Here is a 21019-nt window from a genome sequence, read left to right on the forward strand (position 1 = left end):
TTGGTTTATTATTGTATTAACAAAGTTACTGCTAGCGAACATTGGTTTATTATTGTATTAACAAAGTCACTGCTAGCAGAACATTGGTTTATTATTGTATTAACAAAGTCACTGCTAGCAGAACATTGGTTTATTATTGTATTAACAAAGTCACTGCTAGCAGAACATTGGTTTATTATTGTATTAACAAAGTCACTGCTAGCAGAACATCTAATTAATTGTCTTAATACTACTTGAGTGTGTTACTCAGAGTGGTTTTTAAAGGAAGTATATTTCAGAATACATAGACTTTGAGAATACCTTAAACCCTAAAATAAGGATTAAAATAAACTTTTTAAGATTTACTTTGTTGCAAGTGCACTCTGAGTAAGACATAACTGGTATTAAGGACAGTCTGCCACCACGACTCTGAATCCATAAAAAAACGCTGAAAAACGAATCTTCTACGTGATAAAGTATTAAAAAAAATTCAGTTTAGGTAAGGTAATGTGAGGGTTCGTACTTACCTATGGTAAAAAAATAACTTTTTTTATAATCGTTAATGAAAAAATGTTTATCAATCTGTAAAAAATATGGAAAAGTTAAATTATTAAGGGATTTAGGCCTATTCGAAAAGAATTCTTCAACACTTGTTCAACCTTAGGACGAAGACCTACTTCGACTAGTGGATGGTACCACTATGACCCCGCCTCCGCCTGCTTCACCTCACCTCACTACAGTATATAAGCCACGTCTACGGCCCTATGCTGTACATTCTACAAGATTGATGGACTGAACACATCGACTCCAGGTTGAGGGACTGATTACCTCATACTCCTCCTCTCCTTACGCCTTCCTCTTTGTATTGGACTGATGAAGCCACTGTGTGGCGAAACGTTTCCTGAATAAAGATTCCCATATGCTGCACAAGTGTCACAATCTTCAACTTGTCGGGTTTTCAAACCATTCATCACAACTATTCGAAAAGCTTGGCTTATAAGCCTAATTTTATGGTGAGTTAGACTTGACAAAGCAAGAGAGTTTTATGCTATAAATATTTAGAGGTTTTGCTATAAATATGCGAAAATCAATCAGAACATAATAGAAACGATATACATCATTGATTTTAAATAATATTAAATAAATGTAAGCTAACCTACGATGTTTATAGCAGAACTTAGCTTAAAAAAGTTCGCTTTTGAAAGTTAGATTAGGTTAGGTAAGGTTTCTAAGTTAGCATTGATTATATATATATATATATATATATATATATATATATATATATATATATATATATATATATATATATATATATATATATATATATATGTATATATATATATGTCGTGCCGAATAGGTAAAACTGGTCAGTTATCAAGAGCTCATTTAAAATTAAGTACTTTTTAAAGTTTTCTCTTGTACGTTAAAATATATGTTTTTTTTTTATTTATGTTAATGTAAAAACTAATAATTTTGTCCTCCCCCCCCCAAAAAAAAAAAAAACTTACCTAGCCTTATTATAACAAGTGCAATTTAATTTAGGCTAATCCAACTATACATATATTCTAGATAAGTTTACAATAATTTAATACTAAACAAACACAACGAAATATTTTGTTTTCGTTAGGTTCAGAATGGGTTTTGCGAAATTATTGCATACACAAATTTTCGCTTGCCTTATTCGGCAAGAAGAGCGTTGGTATTTAAGCCAAAATGGAAAGTTTTACATAATCGGCACAACATTTATATACTATATAACATTTATATAATTTTTGTTTTGTACTTGATGTGACCTATTTCTCTTCAAATAATGAACATCAGTAAATTATGTATATAATATTTTAACACTTTTGGGTATTTAGGGCGAGAACTTTATATATGGTATAATGTTATAAGATAAAAACCTTCCAACTGACCAGGTTGACAGTTTCCTTCACAGTTCCTCACATGAAGAGGCGCCTCTTCCCCACACTCTTGTTTCTTTACTATCAGCTGAGGTTCAATACGCAAGTCACTATTGTAATATTTGAGTTCCATCTCTCTCTGATTGATGGGTATGATGCAGTCAACACGTCGAAACTGTACTCCAGCACCACACCGCTCGCTGCAACTCCCCCATTCACCAACACTCCACCTGAGATTTAAGAAAAATATTTAGTAAAATTTACTCACTAATTTTCTCTTAATTCTTTTTAAACATAAAAGATTAATCATCCGTTAAATATTAATTTCGAAAGTCTGTTTTTAGTCACAAACATTATTTAGTTTCAGGCATTTCACGTTGCATTTTTCAGTATTAAATCCAGACTTACGTAACATTATTAAGTTATCCTTACAAGAGTTATTAAACAACCAGGATAATGATTCAACATTTTAATAAATAAAATGATCGATACTAAATTTATTTTCATCTGTTTTTGCTCATTTCTTCTTAATATCTCTAAAATGAGAAAAAATATTAATTTTCAATGATAAAATTACCAGAAGAATAAAAATGAGAAGGATTTTACTGAGATCAAATGGAAATTATTATGTACGGGTAAAGAAATAATAATTTCGAAAATATTTGGAATAAATTAATGTAAGAAATTTTAGGTCATTTTATTTAAGGAGACGTTTTGTCACTGTTGGTTTTCTCAGTCACAAAACAGAGATTTATTAGAACTCCAGCATGTACAGTAGGGAAGCATCACAAGCTACACATAAGGTCAGGTGAAGTGTAACATCACTTGCTGAAACAGAGGTAGTGTAGCTGGGTAATACTTGTCTCCTAAAAGATGTAACCTATTTAACTAAGATAATCTTAGTGAGAATTTCCTGAAAACTAACCTTCACTTTATCGATGCTCAACATTGATATAATTATTTACTCTAAATAATGATGCCGCTGTACGTGTCATCGTTTCTGTTTGCAAGTTCAATTCCATCCCAACCCAAGAGACCATATGTGTTTCTATGTAACACATATGATAACACATATGAATGATTTCGATTGTCGCTGCTGTAGAGAATACCAGGGAACAAAGATCAGACTAACATAATTAGTAACAAATCAGATACTCTTTAGCTAACTAGGGAGTCATATATGACCGGTGTATCCTCAGTCATATTACTCAGTTTGTCTTCTGTTCACACCTGGGATCCTGACAAGGCGGCATGTGGCAGGGTTCCAGCTGCTCTTTAGGAATGATGTAACCTTGGCAGGAGTCCTCGTTTAACAACTCTCCTGTTGTGACATCGACGCATTCCATGTGAACGTAATGCATTCCTTGGCCACATGTGACGCTACATGGCCCTACCTTCGTTCGTGGCATGGCCTTCACCAGTTTATGGAGATGAAAGAGAAAGGAAGAAGATAGGTTAGATACATAAACTGATATTATTTTACTTCACAAATTGTGTAGTAAACAATTGAAAAATATATACATTGCTACTCCTACCTGCACAAATGTTGCACTTATGAATTTTATGATGTACATTATTATTGAATAAATAATATCAACAGAAGCTGTTAATAACACTAACTTACCTTCGGAGCATTAAGAGGAAGAAACACATCATTCTGTCCCACATACTCCCGCAATGCTTCTTCAACAACATCGCCTCCACCAGATCTCTCTGAAATATCTAGAGAAGTGATGTTACCAGCCGAAGGTTCAGGGTCTTTCATGACCTTGTCACTGTCATTAAAATGTAAGGATAAAGTTCTGCTATTTTTATGTGGTGTTATACTCAGTTCATTAGACAAGCTTTTCCTTGAACTATAAGCCTCAAAATCTAACACATATTCATCCTCCAATATTTCTCTCATATTTTTGTTTTTGGTGACTTTTTCTAAAAAATATGGTTTTTCTAGCCATTTAATTGTGGGTGTTCCTGAATTTGTTTTGTCCTCAGGGTGAGATATGTACGTAAAGGCAGTTTTGTTAAGAAGGATAACAATAACGATGGGTAAACAGGTATCTTGAGAGATGGTGTCATAAACAGGTGGTGAGTTACAGCTAGGAACTTCACCAAGCCATGACGACGGCAACAACCTGCACAGGCTTCTCACATTTACTGAAGATTTGCCAAGAGTGTCGACTGCCTTAAGCAAGGAAATGTTGATATTTGTTTCCCCTAAGTCACAGGACAGACAGGGAGGTTTAAGTTCAGTAGGGGTTTTCAGAGGCACTTTAGTGATAGTGTTGTCTAACAAGTCTAAGAAAAGTACATACTCTGGGCATTGTATATCAGAAAAACAATTGAATAATTCATGTAAAGAGGGAGCCAAGAATTTACAAACTTCCTTTGGTAGATTCTGCAGTTCTTTAGGAAACTTAGTTTCTAAATCACATTTAATTTTACTAGACATCGAATCCCTGTTTAATCTACTAATGAATGGTGCTACATGATCTTGCTCTTCAGTTGTACTTCTCGTTTCTTTTATTAAGGTGTATGAATTTCCCTTCCACTGAACCGTTTTATTCAGGTTACCGTCATCTTTCACCTGGACATAAGTAAGGTTATAACCTGATGCCTTTAGAATAATGTTCTGAGGTGCACAGTTTATCTCTAAATCCACTGGAGCAATAATTGGACAATGGAGAGGTGGATGAAGTAACTGTGGAATGGCTAGGCAGGTATTAATCGCTTTAATAGAACTACTCCGGTTAACGAGAATGTTATCAGTCTTTATTTTAGCCTCCTTGTCAGAGATGATGCTGTAACTTTCAAAGAAACATAAGTCTGTGGCATCTCCAAGTTGTGCTATTTGTTGGCTCACTGTAGTCAAGCTTCCTGACGAGATGTCAACGTGTAGATCATATTCTGAACATCCAGAACCACAGCTGAAAAGCGGGTGATAAACTGGTGCAAGAAATGGACAGATTGTTTTTGGAATATTCTTCAAGATGTCAGAAATATTTGTAGTGAAGTTGCAGGAACAGGCTCCTGGTCCAGGAGTTTCTGTAGGTGGCAGTGAACTAGTGGTACCAGGTACAGAAGAGCTGGTGGAAGCGTCAACTATAGTGGTAGAGGGTTCTTCAGTAGAAGTTGAGTGTGATGGTACAGTTGTGGTTGTGAGTGGTGGGTTTCTTGTTGTCGGTGACTGTGGAGTGACTGGAAAGTAAAACAAGAGAGCGCTGGTGTTATAGACTAAGCAAACAATGGAAATGACTTTGTTGTCGAAATATTTAAAACATGGAACCATTTAATTAGATAGTAAGATTTAATCTCCAGTCGACTTTATTTACCAAAATAAATTTCATAACCCGCTCATCGAATAAATTAGCTACTTAGTAAACAATCCACGGTACGGGAGGAGTTTGAACCTATGGCGAGTGAGTCGTAAAAGTCCAGGCTATCTATTTTTCTCCATGGGCCTTCTAAAAATGGCATGTGTTAAATGATGCTCTTTTTTGTAACTTAAAGCAAGTCCAGCAAATGTTTCATGAAAATTTAAGTTATTTTGTGTAAATTGATGCAAGTCACTTAGAATGTTCTTGATATTTTTAAGAACTTGATTTATGACATCGACAAATTGTTGGTGTCATATTCCGTTTTTACTATTTGTTCTTCAATGGAGAAAAAAGATGAACGTTTAACACAAGGGAAACCTGTCTCTTCAAAAATGTTACAGTCGCCTTTCTGGGTACTCGCCTCTCCCAGAAAGTCATTACAATATAATAATAATAATAATAATAATAATAATAATAATAATAATAATAATAATATCTTAATTTCTATAAGTACATGTACGTGGTATACAGACTATAGCTGACATCAATGACATACTACTATACAGAAAGCCGCTTGTTATGCTAAGCATTTCGGGCAAATTAGGTCAGTTTTGTCCCAGGATGCGACCCACACCAGTCGACTAACACCCAGGTACCCATTTTACTGATGGCTGAACATAGTTAACCGGTGTAAAGAAACACGCCTAATGTTTCAACCCTCTCCGGGAATCGAACCCGGACACTCACCGTGTGAAGCAAGAGCTTTTACCACCAGACCACAGGGCACCGTCTACGTCATAATATTTTTTCTGCCTCAAGACACCTCCCTGACGGTGTACACTTAAAGTACAGCGCTCAAGAGCTCAACTTTAGCCTTAAATTCAGTTGAGCGCCTGAGAGTCGTTCAACTGAAATTATTCTCAACAAAGTCTCTACAGCCAACGTACAGTAGAAAACAAAATTTAAGGTTCATTGTTCCCACAGTCAATGGAACTTATAATTAAATTTACTCTAGAGGAGGAGAAGGACAACTATAATTGACGCTTCTCGTCGTGCTTCTCCTCACAAGTGAAAATACTTGTTTAAACTTTACTACAAACCAACCTACAATGACCACTGCTGCATTTCTTCTCCCACTATGACGCCACGACTAAAACACTGATAGTTACAGACCTCTTTCTAAAATCATTTGGAATTTTCAGTCCGCAGTTGCTCGAGAAAGAGTGCGTATAACTTCACACATTCCTTCAGCTGGCTATACACTTACACTTCACAGGTGAGTGCAAGAAGCCTCACACACATATTTGAAGGAGAACCTTCCACTTACATTTTTCCTGCTGGTCAACAACGTTGCAACTAACCTTCTCAACATACTTGACAAAATACTTCTTAAAATATTAAAAAAATATTGCAGAAACACATGAGCGACGTTTATTAGGACAGAAGTGTACATAATACCAGGACAGAAGTGTACATAATACCAGAACAGAAGTGTACATAATACCAGGACAGAAGTGTACATAATACCAGGACAGAAGTGTACATAATACCAGGACAGAAGTGTACATAATACCAGGACAGAAGTGTACATAATACCAGGACAGAAGTGTACATAATACCAGGACAGAAGTGTACATAATACCAGGACAGAAGTGTACATAATACCAGGACAGAAGTGTACATAATACCAGGACAGAAGTGTACATAATACCAGGACAGAAGTGTACATAATACCAGTACAGAAGTGTACATAATACCAGGACAGAAGTGTACATAATACCAGGACAGAAGTGTACATAATACCAGGACAGAAGTGTACATAATAACAGGACAGAAGTGTACATAATACCAGGACAGGAGTGTACATAATACCAGGACAGTAGTGTACATAATAACAGGACAGAAGTGTACATAATACCAGGACAGGAGTGTACATAATACCAGGACAGAAGTGTACATAATACCAGGACAGAAGTGTACATAATAACAGGACAGAAGTGTACATAATACCAGGACAGAAGTGTACATAATACCAGGACAGGAGTGTACATAATACCAGGACAGAAGTGTACATAATACCAGGACAGAAGTGTACATAATACCAGGACAGAAGTGTACATAATACCAGGACAGAAGTGTACATAATACCAGGACAGAAGTGTACATAATACCAGGACAGAAGTGTACATAATACCAGGACAGAAGTGTACATAATACCAGGACAGAAGTGTACATAATACCAGGACAGAAGTGTACATAATACGAGGACAGAAGTGTACATAATACCAGGACAGAAGTGTACATAATACCAGGACAGAAGTGTACATAATACCAGGACAGAAGTGTACATAATACCAGGACAGAAGTGTACATAATACCAGGACAGAAGTGTACATAATACCAGGACAGAAGTGTACATAATACCAGGACAGAAGTGTACATAATACCAGGACAGAAGTGTACATAATACCAGGACAGAAGTGTACGTAATACCAGGACAGAAGTGTACATAATACCAGGACAGAAGTGTACGTAATACCAGGACAGAAGTGTACATAATACCAGGACAGAAGTGTACATAATACCAGGACAGAAGTGTACATAATACCAGGACAGAAGTGTACATAATACCAGGACAGAAGTGTACATAATACCAGGACAGAAGTGTACATAATACCAGGACAGAAGTGTACATAATACCAGGACAGAAGTGTACATAATACCAGGACAGAAGTGTACATAATACCAGGACAGAAGTGTACATAATACCAGTACAGAAGTGTACATAATACCAGGACAGAAGTGTACATAATACCAGGACAGAAGTGTACATAATACTAGGACAGAAGTGTACATAATAACAGGACAGAAGTGTACATAATACCAGGACAGGAGTGTACATAATACCAGGACAGTAGTGTACATAATAACAGGACAGAAGTGTACATAATACCAGGACAGGAGTGTACATAATACCAGGACAGAAGTGTACATATTACCAGGACAGAAGTGTACATAATAACAGGACAGAAGTGTACATAATACCAGGACAGAAGTGTACATAATACCAGGACAGGAGTGTACATAATACCAGGACAGAAGTGTACATAATACCAGGACAGAAGTGTACATAATACCAGGACAGAAGTGTACATAATACCAGGACAGAAGTGTACATAATACCAGGACAGAAGTGTACATAATACCAGGACAGAAGTGTACATAATACCAGGACAGAAGTGTACATAATACCAGGACAGAAGTGTACATAATACCAGGACAGAAGTGTACATAATACCAGGACAGAAGTGTACATAATACCAGGACAGAAGTGTACATAATACCAGGACAGAAGTGTACATAATACCAGGTGAGGATGTGACAAGACTTGCTTGTTGAAAACATGAAGATCGACTCCAGACTGAGGGACTGAACACACTGACTCCAGACTGAGGGACTGAACACACTGACTCCAGACTGAGGGACAGAACACACTGACTCCAGACTGAGGGACAGAACACACTGACTCCAGACTGAGGGACAGAACACACTGACTCCAGACTGAGGGACTGAACACACTGACTCCAGACTGAGGGACTGAACACACTGACTCCAGACTGAGGGTCTGAACACACTGACTCCAGACTGAGGGACTGAACACACTGACTCCAGACTGAGGGACTGAACACACTGACTCCAGACTGAGGGTCTGAACACACTGACTCCAGACTGAGGGTCTGAACACACTGACTCCAGACTGAGGGACTGAACACACTGACTCCAGACTGAGGGACTGAACACACTGACTCCAGACTGAGGGACTGAACACACTGACTCCAGACTGAGGGTCTGAACACACTGACTCCAGACTGAGGGACTGAACACACTGACTCCAGACTGAGCGTCTGAACACACTGACTCCAGACTGAGGGACTGAACACACTGACTCCAGACTGAGGGACTGAACACACTGACTCCAGACTGAGGGACTGAACACACTGACTCCAGACTGAGGGACTGAACACACTGACTCCAGACTGAGGGTCTGAACACACTGACTCCAGACTGAGGGACTGAACACACTGACTCCAGACTGAGGGACTGAACACACTGACTCCAGACTGAGGGACTGAACACACTGACTCCAGACTGAGGGACTGAACACACTGACTCCAGACTGAGGGTCTGAACACACTGACTCCAGACTGAGGGACTGAACACACTGACTCCAGACTGAGGGTCTGAACACACTGACTCCAGACTAAGGGACTGAACACATTGACTCCAGACTGAGGGTCTGAACACACTGACTCCAGACTGAGGGACTGAACACACTGACTCCAGACTGAGGGTCTGAACACACTGACTCCAGACTGAGGGACTGAACACACTGACTCCAGACTGAGGGACTGAACACACTGACTCCAGACTGAGGGACTGAACACACTGACTCCAGACTGAGGGACTGAACACACTGACTCCAGACTGAGGGTCTGAACACACTGACTCCAGACTGAGGGACTGAACACACTGACTCCAGACTGAGGGTCTGAACACACTGACTCCAGACTGAGGGACTGAACACACTGACTCCAGACTGAGTGTCTGAACACACTGACTCCAGACTGAGGGATTGAACACACTGACTCCAGACTGAGGGTCTGAACACACTGACTCCAGACTGAGGGTCTGAACACACTGACTCCAGACTGAGCGTCTGAACACACTGACTCCAGACTGAGGGACTGAACACACTGACTCCAGACTGAGGGTCTGAACACACTGACTCCAGACTGAGGGACTGAACACACTGACTCCAGACTGAGGGTCTGAACACACTGACTCCAGACTGAGGGACTGAACACACTGACTCCAGACTGAGGGTCTGAACACACTGACTCCAGACTGAGGGTCTGAACACACTGACTCCAGACTGAGGGACTGAACACACTGACTCCAGACTGAGGGACTGAACACACTGACTCCAGACTGAGGGACTGAACACACTGACTCCAGACTGAGGGACTGAACACACTGACTCCAGACTGAGGGACTGAACACACTGACTCCAGACTGAGGGTCTGAACACACTGACTCCAGACTGAGGGTCTGAACACACTGACTCCAGACTGAGGGTCTGAACACACTGACTCCAGACTGAGGGTCTGAACACACTGACTCCAGACTGAGGGTCTGAACACACTGACTCCAGACTGAGCGTCTGAACACACTGACTCCAGACTGAGGGTCTGAACACACTGACTCCAGACTGAGGGTCTGAACACACTGACTCCAGACTGAGGGTCTGAACACACTGACTCCAGACTGAGGGTCTGAACACACTGACTCCAGACTGAGGGACTGAACACACTGACTCCAGACTGAGGGACTGAACACACTGACTCCAGACTGAGGGACTGAACACACTGACTCCAGACTGAGGGACTGAACACACTGACTCCAGACTGAGGGACTGAACACACTGACTCCAGACTGAGGGACTGAACACACTGACTCCAGACTGAGGGACTGAACACACTGACTCCAGACTGAGGGACTGAACACACTGACTCCAGACTGAGGGTCTGAACACACTGACTCCAGACTGAGGGCCTGAACACATTGACTCCAGACTGAGGGTCTGAACACACTGACTCCAGACTGAGGGTCTGAACACATTGACTCCAGACTGAGGGACTGAACACATTGACTCCAGACTGAGGGACTGAACACATTGACTCCAGACTGAGGGACTGAACACATTGACTCCAGACTGAGGGACTGAACACATTGACTCCAGACTGAGGGACTGAACACACTGACTCCAGACTGAGGGTCTGAACACACTGACTCCAGACTGAGGGACTGAACACATTGACTCCAGACTGAGGGTCTGAACACACTGACTCCAGATTGAGGGACTGAACACATTGACTCCAGACTGAGGGACTGAACACATTGACTCCAGACTGAGGGACTGAACACATTGACTCCAGACTGAGGGTCTGAACACACTGACTCCAGACTGAGGGACTGAACACATTGACTCCAGACTGAGGGTCTGAACACACTGACTCCAGACTGAGGGTCTGAACACATTGACTCCAGACTGAGGGACTGAACACATTGACTCCAGACTGAGGGTCTGAACACACTGACTCCAGACTGAGGGTCTGAACACACTGACTCCAGACTGAGGGACTGAACACATTGACTCCAGACTGAGGGACTGAACACATTGACTCCAGACTGAGGGACTGAACACATTGACTCCAGACTGAGGGACTGAACACATTGACTCCAGACTGAGGGTCTGAACACATTGACTCCAGACTGAGGGACTGAACACATTGACTCCAGACTGAGGGTCTGAACACACTGACTCCAGACTGAGGGTCTGAACACATTGACTCCAGACTGAGGGACTGAACACATTGACTCCAGACTGAGGGACTGAACACATTGACTCCAGACTGAGGGACTGAACACATTGACTCCAGACTGAGGGACTGAACACATTGACTCCAGACTGAGGGACTGAACACACTGACTCCAGACTGAGGGTCTGAACACACTGACTCCAGACTGAGGGACTGAACACATTGACTCCAGACTGAGGGTCTGAACACACTGACTCCAGATTGAGGGACTGAACACATTGACTCCAGACTGAGGGACTGAACACATTGACTCCAGACTGAGGGACTGAACACATTGACTCCAGACTGAGGGTCTGAACACACTGACTCCAGACTGAGGGACTGAACACATTGACTCCAGACTGAGGGTCTGAACACACTGACTCCAGACTGAGGGTCTGAACACATTGACTCCAGACTGAGGGACTGAACACATTGACTCCAGACTGAGGGACTGAACACATTGACTCCAGACTGAGGGACTGAACACATTGACTCCAGACTGAGGGACTGAACACATTGACTCCAGACTGAGGGACTGAACACACTGACTCCAGACTGAGGGTCTGAACACACTGACTCCAGACTGAGGGTCTGAACACATTGACTCCAGACTGAGGGTCTGAACACACTGACTCCAGACTGAGGGTCTGAACACACTGACTCTAGACTGAGGGACTGAACACATTGACTCCAGACTGAGGGTCTGAACACACTGACTCCAGACTGAGGGTCTGAACACATTGACTCCAGACTGAGGGACTGAACACATTGACTCCAGACTGAGGGACTGAACACATTGACTCCAGACTGAGGGACTGAACACATTGACTCCAGACTGAGGGACTGAACACATTGACTCCAGACTGAGGGACTGAACACACTGACTCCAGACTGAGGGTCTGAACACACTGACTCCAGACTGAGGGACTGAACACATTGACTCCAGACTGAGGGTCTGAACACACTGACTCCAGACTGAGGGACTGAACACATTGACTCCAGACTGAGGGTCTGAAGACACTGACTCCAGACTGAGGGTCTGAACACATTGACTCCAGACTGAGGGACTGAACACATTGACTCCAGACTGAGGGACTGAACACATTGACTCCAGACTGAGGGACTGAACACATTGACTCCAGACTGAGGGACTGAACACATTGACTCCAGACTGAGGGACTGAACACACTGACTCCAGACTGAGGGTCTGAACACACTGACTCCAGACTGAGGGTCTGAACACACTGACTCCAGACTGAGGGTCTGAGCACATTGACTCCAGACTGAGGGACTGAACACATTGACTCCAGACTGAGGGACTGAACACACTGACTCCAGACTGAGGGTCTGAACACACTGACTCCAGACTGAGGGTCTGAACACACTGACTCCAGACTGAGGGACTGAACACATTGACTCCAGACTGAGGGACTGAACACATTGAGTCTAGACTGAGGGACTGAACACACTGACTCCAGACTGAGGGGCTGAACATACTGACTCCAGACTGAGGGACTGAACACACTGACTCCAGACCATATCACGGGTGGGATTTGAAACCGCGATCAGAAAGTCTCAAAACTCGTCTGTGTCTTTACTCCTTTTTAACTTCTCATTGTCACAAGTTGTATTGTAATTATATTTACCTGAAGTTAAATGATGAAGGTTAATCTTGTAGTTTAGTGTTACAATCATGATAGCTTAATCAGCTGACATTGTTAGTTCTATAGTCTAGTTTTCTCACAAAAGCCCTATAAGTAAATAAATGAGGTTTATTTATTCTGGAAACGTTTAGAAAGCCACTTCCTTCTTCAGTCCAGTGCAGAGAAGACGGTGGAAGATGAGGAGGAAGAGGTAATTAGTCCCTCAGTCTGGACTGAACTGAACTGGACTGAACACATCGACTCCAGGCTGAGGGACAGATTACCTGAAACTCCTCCTCATCTTCCATCGTTCTTCTCTGTAATAAACTGAAGAAGCTACTGACTGGCGAAACGTTCCCAGAATAAAGATACCTAAGCGTTACACGAGTGTCTCATTTACCATTTTCTCTATTATATAGTTCATAAATGCTAAGTATATTCGCATTCCCGAGCAATAAGACTTATGCATTTATGTACTCTTAACTGTGTGTTACTTTTCTGACCAGGAAATGAACTTGTCTAAATCCTCCTGAAATACAATAGTATCTTCCTCTGAATCTATTATTCTGCCTATTTTTGTGTCGTCAGCGAATCTGCTCATATTGTTTGTTATTCCCTCGTCAGAGTCAGTAATATATATCATGAACAACACTGGGCCTAAATCTGATCATTGTGAGACACCGCTTGTTTCTGATCTCCACTCAGATTTCACGTACATTTGTCCAACCCATTCTGAAGACTACCCATTATTCCATGATGCTGTGTTTTAACAAGCTGAATATCAGTGGTACATAATGCCGACAAAATGAATATTTTTTCAGACTTCAGATTATGCCCATGTATTGTACTGACAAAGCCACTGGAAGGCGAAACACCTGTAAAGGAAAGATACCCAGTTTTTACATATGTCTTCATCTTATAAGTATTGTATACCACTGGTGTACAACTTGTCAGACACAACAACATCATGGAATCTTAGTACAGAGGACATCACCACAAAATTGCCTGCTCCTAGCTCACCTCTTGAGCATGATCTACTTCCACTGGGAAAGACCGTCTACCATTGACACTGACTGTCTGCTGCTTCTCACCTGCTCATAGCCCAAGACATTATAACGTCTATAGAGTAAAGATACCCAGACGTTGCATATGTGTCTAATTCTTAATTTTGACGGTATTGTATACCAGCGATATATAATAAGTGATATAGTTATACCGAGAAGAAAACCATTATTATGTACAGTTGAGGACATTCATTAAAGGAACCGTTTCTCCCCGAGTGACTTTTTTAGTCCAAAATTTACTAACAAAGAGTAAATATAGTGGTAGGATTCAGGTGGTAGGATGCGAGATGGTGTTAGTAGTAGTAGTAGTAGTAGTAGTAGTAGTAGTAGTACAATTATGGTGAGCTTGGTTGGGTTTTAGCAGTTCCTCTCAACATAATGTTACAGCGGTCTCCAGAATGGACAATATCCTGTTCATATATGACAAGCAGCAAGATCTATGGATGTGAATATAATGCTAGACAGTACCTGCTAGTTGTTAATTAAGGCGTATGTGCAACAGTTAGGTATCTTCATTCCAAAACGTTTCACGTACACAATAGGCTTCTGCAGTGGAATACGAAAAAGACACCAGAAGCAGTGGAAATGTGTAGACGATGTAATCAGTCCATCACTCTCGAAGTAGTTTTGAGGTAGTCAGTCCCTCAGCCTAGAGATGAGTTCGGCTTCATAATCTGGAACAATGTGAAGCTAAATAATCAGCTTCTTTCGTCTTGATGATTTTGTCAGCTTCGCCCGTGCCATTATATAAGTCTCTATTCTGATGTTTCAGCTTCACATTGTTCCAGATTATGAAGCAAATTTCTTCTCCAGGCTGAGGGACTGACCACTTGCTATTCCTTCGTCAAGATCATTAATGGGCCTAAACCTGACTGTGGTGGATCGCCGCTTGTGACTGATCTCCACTCTGATTTTCACTCAAATTATGTAAACTCTCTGCTTCCTATTGGTCAGCCACGCCTCGATCATGACAGTACCTTCGCCCCTGACACTGTCACCTGCCACTTCCCTCACATGCATCTTGGAATTAAATACTGCGTTTTTGTTATATTTTGTATCACATAAGTGATCAAGATTCTATGAATGAAGCTTTTCCAAGTAAGTGTCTAAAGTGATTGAAGATACTACATGTATTTTTCTCACTTTCTTCAACATTAACACTTAAGCATGATTACAAGTGTCCATTAAAGTGTAAGTTGACTCACCTGAGGAGTGGGGAATGTTTGGCTCATTATAAAGAGTAAGATTAGCCAACTCATCCTCAGGGCGACACTTGCCAGCAATACAAACCCTGTGTGAGCCACAGAAAGATCCCTCAAGTGCAGGATGGGCTGGCTTGGTCACCACACCATTGGTGCAGTAAAGATACGCACACAAATCCTAAAAAAAAATTACAACAATTAAGAGGGAATTTTTCTGAATTAAATTTTAACTCCTGGTGATATGGTGTGCATCTCTCAGAGTGAGGTGCTACCCACCAGCACGTCTCTCAGAGTGAGGTGCTACCCACCAGCACGTCTCTCAGAGTGAGGTGCTACCCACCAGCACGTCTCTCAGAGTGAGGTGCTACCCACCAGCACGTCTCTCAGAGTGAGGTGCTACCCACCAGCACGTCTCTCAGAGTGAGGTGCTACCCACCAGCACGTCTCTCAGAGTGAGGTGCTACCCACCAGCACGTCTCTCAGAGTGAGGTGCTACCCACCAGCACGTCTCTCAGAGGTGCTGGCGGGTGTCACTCTCACTACCATACTCTGAGTAAAGTTCCCTTTATTTCTCATGTTGTTATCTTTGCAACACTGCATAGCTCCTAGTGACACACTGAGAGGTGTGAAAGGACTACAGCTGAAGATTTCTATCCCCTGTGGCCTGTCTTGCATATATATATATATATATATATATATATATATATATATATATATATATATATATATATATATATATATATATATATATATATATATATATATATATTATCACACTGGCCGATTCCCACCAAGGCAGGGTGGCCCGACAAAGAAAAACTTTCACCATCATTCACTCCATCACTGTCTTGCCAGAAGGGTGCTTTACACTACAGTTTTTAAACTGCAACATTAACACTCCTCCTTCAGAGTGCAGGCACTGTACTTCCCATCTCCAGGACTCAAGTCCGGCCTGCCGGTTTCCCTGAACCCCTTCATAAATGTTACTTTGCTCACACTCCAACAGCACGTCAAGTATTAAAAACCATTCGTCTCCATTCACTCCAATCAAACACGCTCACGCATGCCTGCTGGAAGTCCAAGCCCCTCGCACACAAAACCTCCTTTACCCCCTCTCTCCAACCTTTCCTAGGCCGACCCCTACCCCGCCTTCCTTCCACTACAGACTGATACACTCTTGAAGTCATTCTGTTACGCTCCATTCTCTCTACATGTCCGAACCACCTCAACAACCCTTCCTCAGCCCTCTGGACAACAGTTTTGGTAATCCCGCACCTCCTCCTAACTTCCAAACTACGAATTCTCTGCATTATATTCACACCACACATTGCCCTCAGACATGACATCTCCACTGCCTCCAGCCTTCTCCTCGCTGCAACATTCATCACCCATGCTTCACACCCATATGAGAGTGTTGGTAAAACTATACTCTCATACATTCCCCTCTTTGCCTCCAAGGACAAAGTTCTTTGTCTCCACAGACTCCTAAGTGCACCACTCACCCTTTTCCCCTCATCAATTCTATGATTCACCTCATCCTTCATAGACCCATCCGCTGACACGTCCACTCCCAAATATCTGAATACATTCACCTCCTCCATACTCTCTCCCTCCAATCTGATATCCAATCTTTCATCACCTAATATTTTTGTTATCCTCATAACCTTACTCTTTCCTGTATTCACTTTTAATTTTTTTCTTTTGCACACCCTACCAAATTCATCCACCAATCTCTGCAACTTCTCTTCAGAATCTCTCAAGAGCACAGTGTCATCAGCAAAGAGCAACTGTGACAACTCCCACTTTATGTGTGATTCTTTATCTTTTAACTCCACGCCTCTTGTCAAGACCCTCGCATTTACTTCTCTTACAACCCCATCTATAAATATATTAAACAACCACGGTGACATCACACATCCTTGTCTAAGGCCTACTTTTACTGGGAAATAATTTCCCTCTTTCCTATGTACTCTAACTTGAGCCTCACTATCCTCGTAAAAACTCTTCACTGCTTTCAGTAACCTACCTCCTACACCATACACCTGCAACATCTGCCACATTGCCCCCCTATCCACCCTGTCATACGCCTTTTCCAAATCCACAAATGCCACAAAGACCTCTTTAGCCTTATCTAAATACTGTTCACTTATATGTTTCACTGTAAACACCTGGTCCACACACCCCCTACCTTTCCTAAAGCCTCCTTGTTCATCTGCTATCCTATTCTCCGTCTTACTTTTGATTCTTTCAATAATAACTCTACCATACACTTTACCAGGTATACTCAACAGACTTATCCCCCTATAATTTTTGCACTCTCTTTTGTCCCCTTTGCCTTTATACAAAGGAACTATGCATGCTCTCTGCCAATCCCTAGGTACCTTACCCTCTTCCATACATTTATTAAATAATTGCACCAACCACTCCAAAACTATATCCCCACCTGCTTTTAACATTTCTAACTTTATCCCATCAATCCCGGCTGCCTTACCCCCTTTCATTTTACCTACTGCCTCACTAACTTCCCCCACACTCACAACTGGCTCTTCCTCACTCCTACAAGATGTTATTCCTCCTTGCCCTATAAACGAAATCACAGCTTCCCTATCTTCATCAACATTTAACAATTCCTCAAAATATTCCCTCCATCTTCCCAATATCTCTAACTCTCCATTTAATAACTCTCCTCTCCTATTTTTAACTGACAAATCCATTTGTTCTCTAGGCTTCCTTAACTTGTTAATCTCACTCCAAAACTTTTTCTTATTTTCAACAAAATTTGTTGATAACATCTCACCCACTCTCTCATTTGCTCTCTTTTTACATTGCTTCACCACTCTCTTAACCTCTCTCTTTTTCTCCATATACTCTTCCCTCCTTGCATCACTTCTACTTTGTAAAAACTTCTCATATGCTAACTTTTTCTCCCTTACTACTCTCTTTACATCATCATTCCACCAATCGCTCCTCTTCCCTCCTGCACCCACTTTCCTGTAACCACAAACTTCTGCTGAACACTCTAACACTACATTTTTAAACCTACCCCATACCTCTTCGACCCCATTGCCTATGCTCTCATTAGCCCATCTATCCTCCAATAGCTGTTTATATCTTTCCCTAACTGCCTCCTCTTTTAGTTTATAAACCTTCACCTCTCTCTTCCCTGATGCTTCTATTCTCCTTGTATCCCATCTACCTTTTACTCTCAGTGTAGCTACAACTAGAAAGTGATCTGATATATCTGTGGCCCCTCTATAAACATGTACATCCTGAAGTCTACTCAACAGTCTTTTATCTACCAATACATAATCCAACAAACTGCTGTCATTTCGCCCTACATCATATCTTGTATACTTATTTATCCTCTTTTTCTTAAAATATGTATTACCTATAACTAAACCCCTTTCTCTACAAAGTTCAATCAAAGGGCTCCCACTATCACTTACACCTGGCACCCCAAACTTACCTACCACACCCTACTCTAAAAGTTTCTCCTACTTTAGCATTCAGGTCCCCCTACCACAATTACTCTATCACTTGGTTCAAAGGCTCCTATACATATATATATATATATATATATTTATATATATATATATATATATATATATATATATATATATATATATATATATATATATATATTATATATATATATATATATATATATATATATATATATATATATATATATATATATATATATATATATATATATATATATATATATATATATATAGGTAGTAGGTTGGTAGACAGCAACCACCCAGGGAAGTACTACCGTCCTGCCAAATGACTGTGAAACAAAAACCTGTAACTGTTTTGCATGATGGTAGGATTGCTGGTTTCTTTTTCTGTCTCATAAACACGCTAGATAACAGGGATATCTTGCTTCTCCTACTTACACTTTGGTCACACTTCACAGACACGCACATGCATATATATATATATATACATACATCTAGGTTTTTCTTCCTTTTTCTAAATAGCTCTTGTTCTTTTTTATTTCTTCTATTGTCCATGGGGAAGTGGAAAAGAATCTTTCCTCCGTAAGCCATGCGTGTCGTATGAGGCGACTAAAATGCCGGGAGCAATGGGCTAGTAACCCCTTCTCCTGTATACATTTACTAAAAAAGAGAAGAAGAAAAACTTTATAAAACTGGGATGCTTAAATGTGCGTGGATGTAGTGCGGATGACAAGAAACAGATGATTGCTGATGTTATGAATGAAAAGAAGTTGGATGTCCTGGCTCTAAGCGAAACAAAGCTGAAGGGGGTAGGAGAGTTTCAGTGGGGGGAAATAAATGGGATTAAATCTGGAGTATCTGAGAGAGTTAGAGCAAAGGAAGGGGTAGCAGTAATGTTAAATGATCAGTTATGGAATGAGAAAAGAGAATATGAATGTGTAAATTCAAGAATTATGTGGATTAAAGTAAAGGTTGGATGCAAGAAGTGGGTCATAATAAGCGTGTATGCACCTGGAGAAGAGAGGAATGCAAAGGAGAGAGAGAGATTTTGGGAGATGTTAAGTGAATGTATAGGAGCCTTTGAACCAAGTGAGAGAGTAATTGTGGTAGGGGACCTGAATGCTAAAGTAGGAGAAACTTTTAGAGAGGGTGTGGTAGGTAAGTTTGGGGTGCCAGGTGTAAATGATAATGGGAGCCCTTTGATTGAACTTTGTATAGAAAGGGGTTTAGTTATAGGTAATACATATTTTAAGAAAAAGAGGATAAATAAGTATACACGATATGATGTAGGGCGAAATGACAGTAGTTTGTTGGATTATGTATTGGTAGATAAAAGACTGTTGAGTAGACTTCAGGATGTACATGTTTATAGAGGGGCCACAGATATATCAGATCACTTTCTAGTTGTAGCTACACTGAAAGTAAAAGGTAGATGGGATACAAGGAGAATAGAAGCATCAGGGAAGAGAGAGGTGAAGGTTTATAAACTAAAAGAGGAGGCAGTTAGGGTAAGATATAAACAGCTATTGGAGGATAGATGGGCTAATGAGAGCATAGGCAATGGGGTCGAAGAGGTATGGGGTAGGTTTAAAAATGTAGTGTTAGAGTGTTCAGCAGAAGTTTGTGGTTACAGGAAAGTGGGTGCAGGAGGGAAGAGGAGCGATTGGTGGAATGATGATGTAAAGAGAGTAGTAAGGGAGAAAAAGTTAGCATATGAGAAGTTTTTACAAAGTAGAAGTGATGCAAGGAGGGAAGAGTATATGGAGAAAAAGAGAGAGGTTAAGAGAGTGGTGAAGCAATGTAAAAAGAGAGCAAATGAGAGAGTGGGTGAGATGCTATCAACAAATTTTGTTGAAAATAAGAAAAAGTTTTGGAGTGAGATTAACAAGTTAAGAAAGCCTAGAGAACAAATGGATTTGTCAGTTAAAAATAGGAGAGGAGAGTTATTAAATGGAGAGTTAGAGGTATTGGGAAGATGGAGGGAATATTTTGAGGAATTGTTAAATGTTGATGAAGATAGGGAAGCT

General features: G+C 41.0%; 1 protein-coding gene across 1 annotated transcript in view; it reads right to left on the bottom strand.

Moving 5' to 3' along the window:
* The window catches only part of LOC128693667 (uncharacterized), a 120895-nt gene that overhangs the window by 671 nt on the left and 99205 nt on the right, over window positions 1-21019 (bottom strand). Inside the window, exons 17-20 of the mRNA XM_070091268.1 lie at window positions 15532-15706; window positions 3508-5078; window positions 3114-3295; window positions 1896-2113 (exon numbers count right to left, since the gene is read on the bottom strand). Coding sequence (XP_069947369.1) covers window positions 1896-2113; window positions 3114-3295; window positions 3508-5078; window positions 15532-15706 — 2146 coding nt within the window. The remainder of the gene's footprint in view (window positions 1-1895; window positions 2114-3113; window positions 3296-3507; window positions 5079-15531; window positions 15707-21019) is intronic.

The sequence above is a fragment of the Cherax quadricarinatus genome, chromosome 34 (assembly GCF_038502225.1).
Source record: "Cherax quadricarinatus isolate ZL_2023a chromosome 34, ASM3850222v1, whole genome shotgun sequence".
Classification (NCBI taxonomy): domain Eukaryota; kingdom Metazoa; phylum Arthropoda; class Malacostraca; order Decapoda; family Parastacidae; genus Cherax; species Cherax quadricarinatus.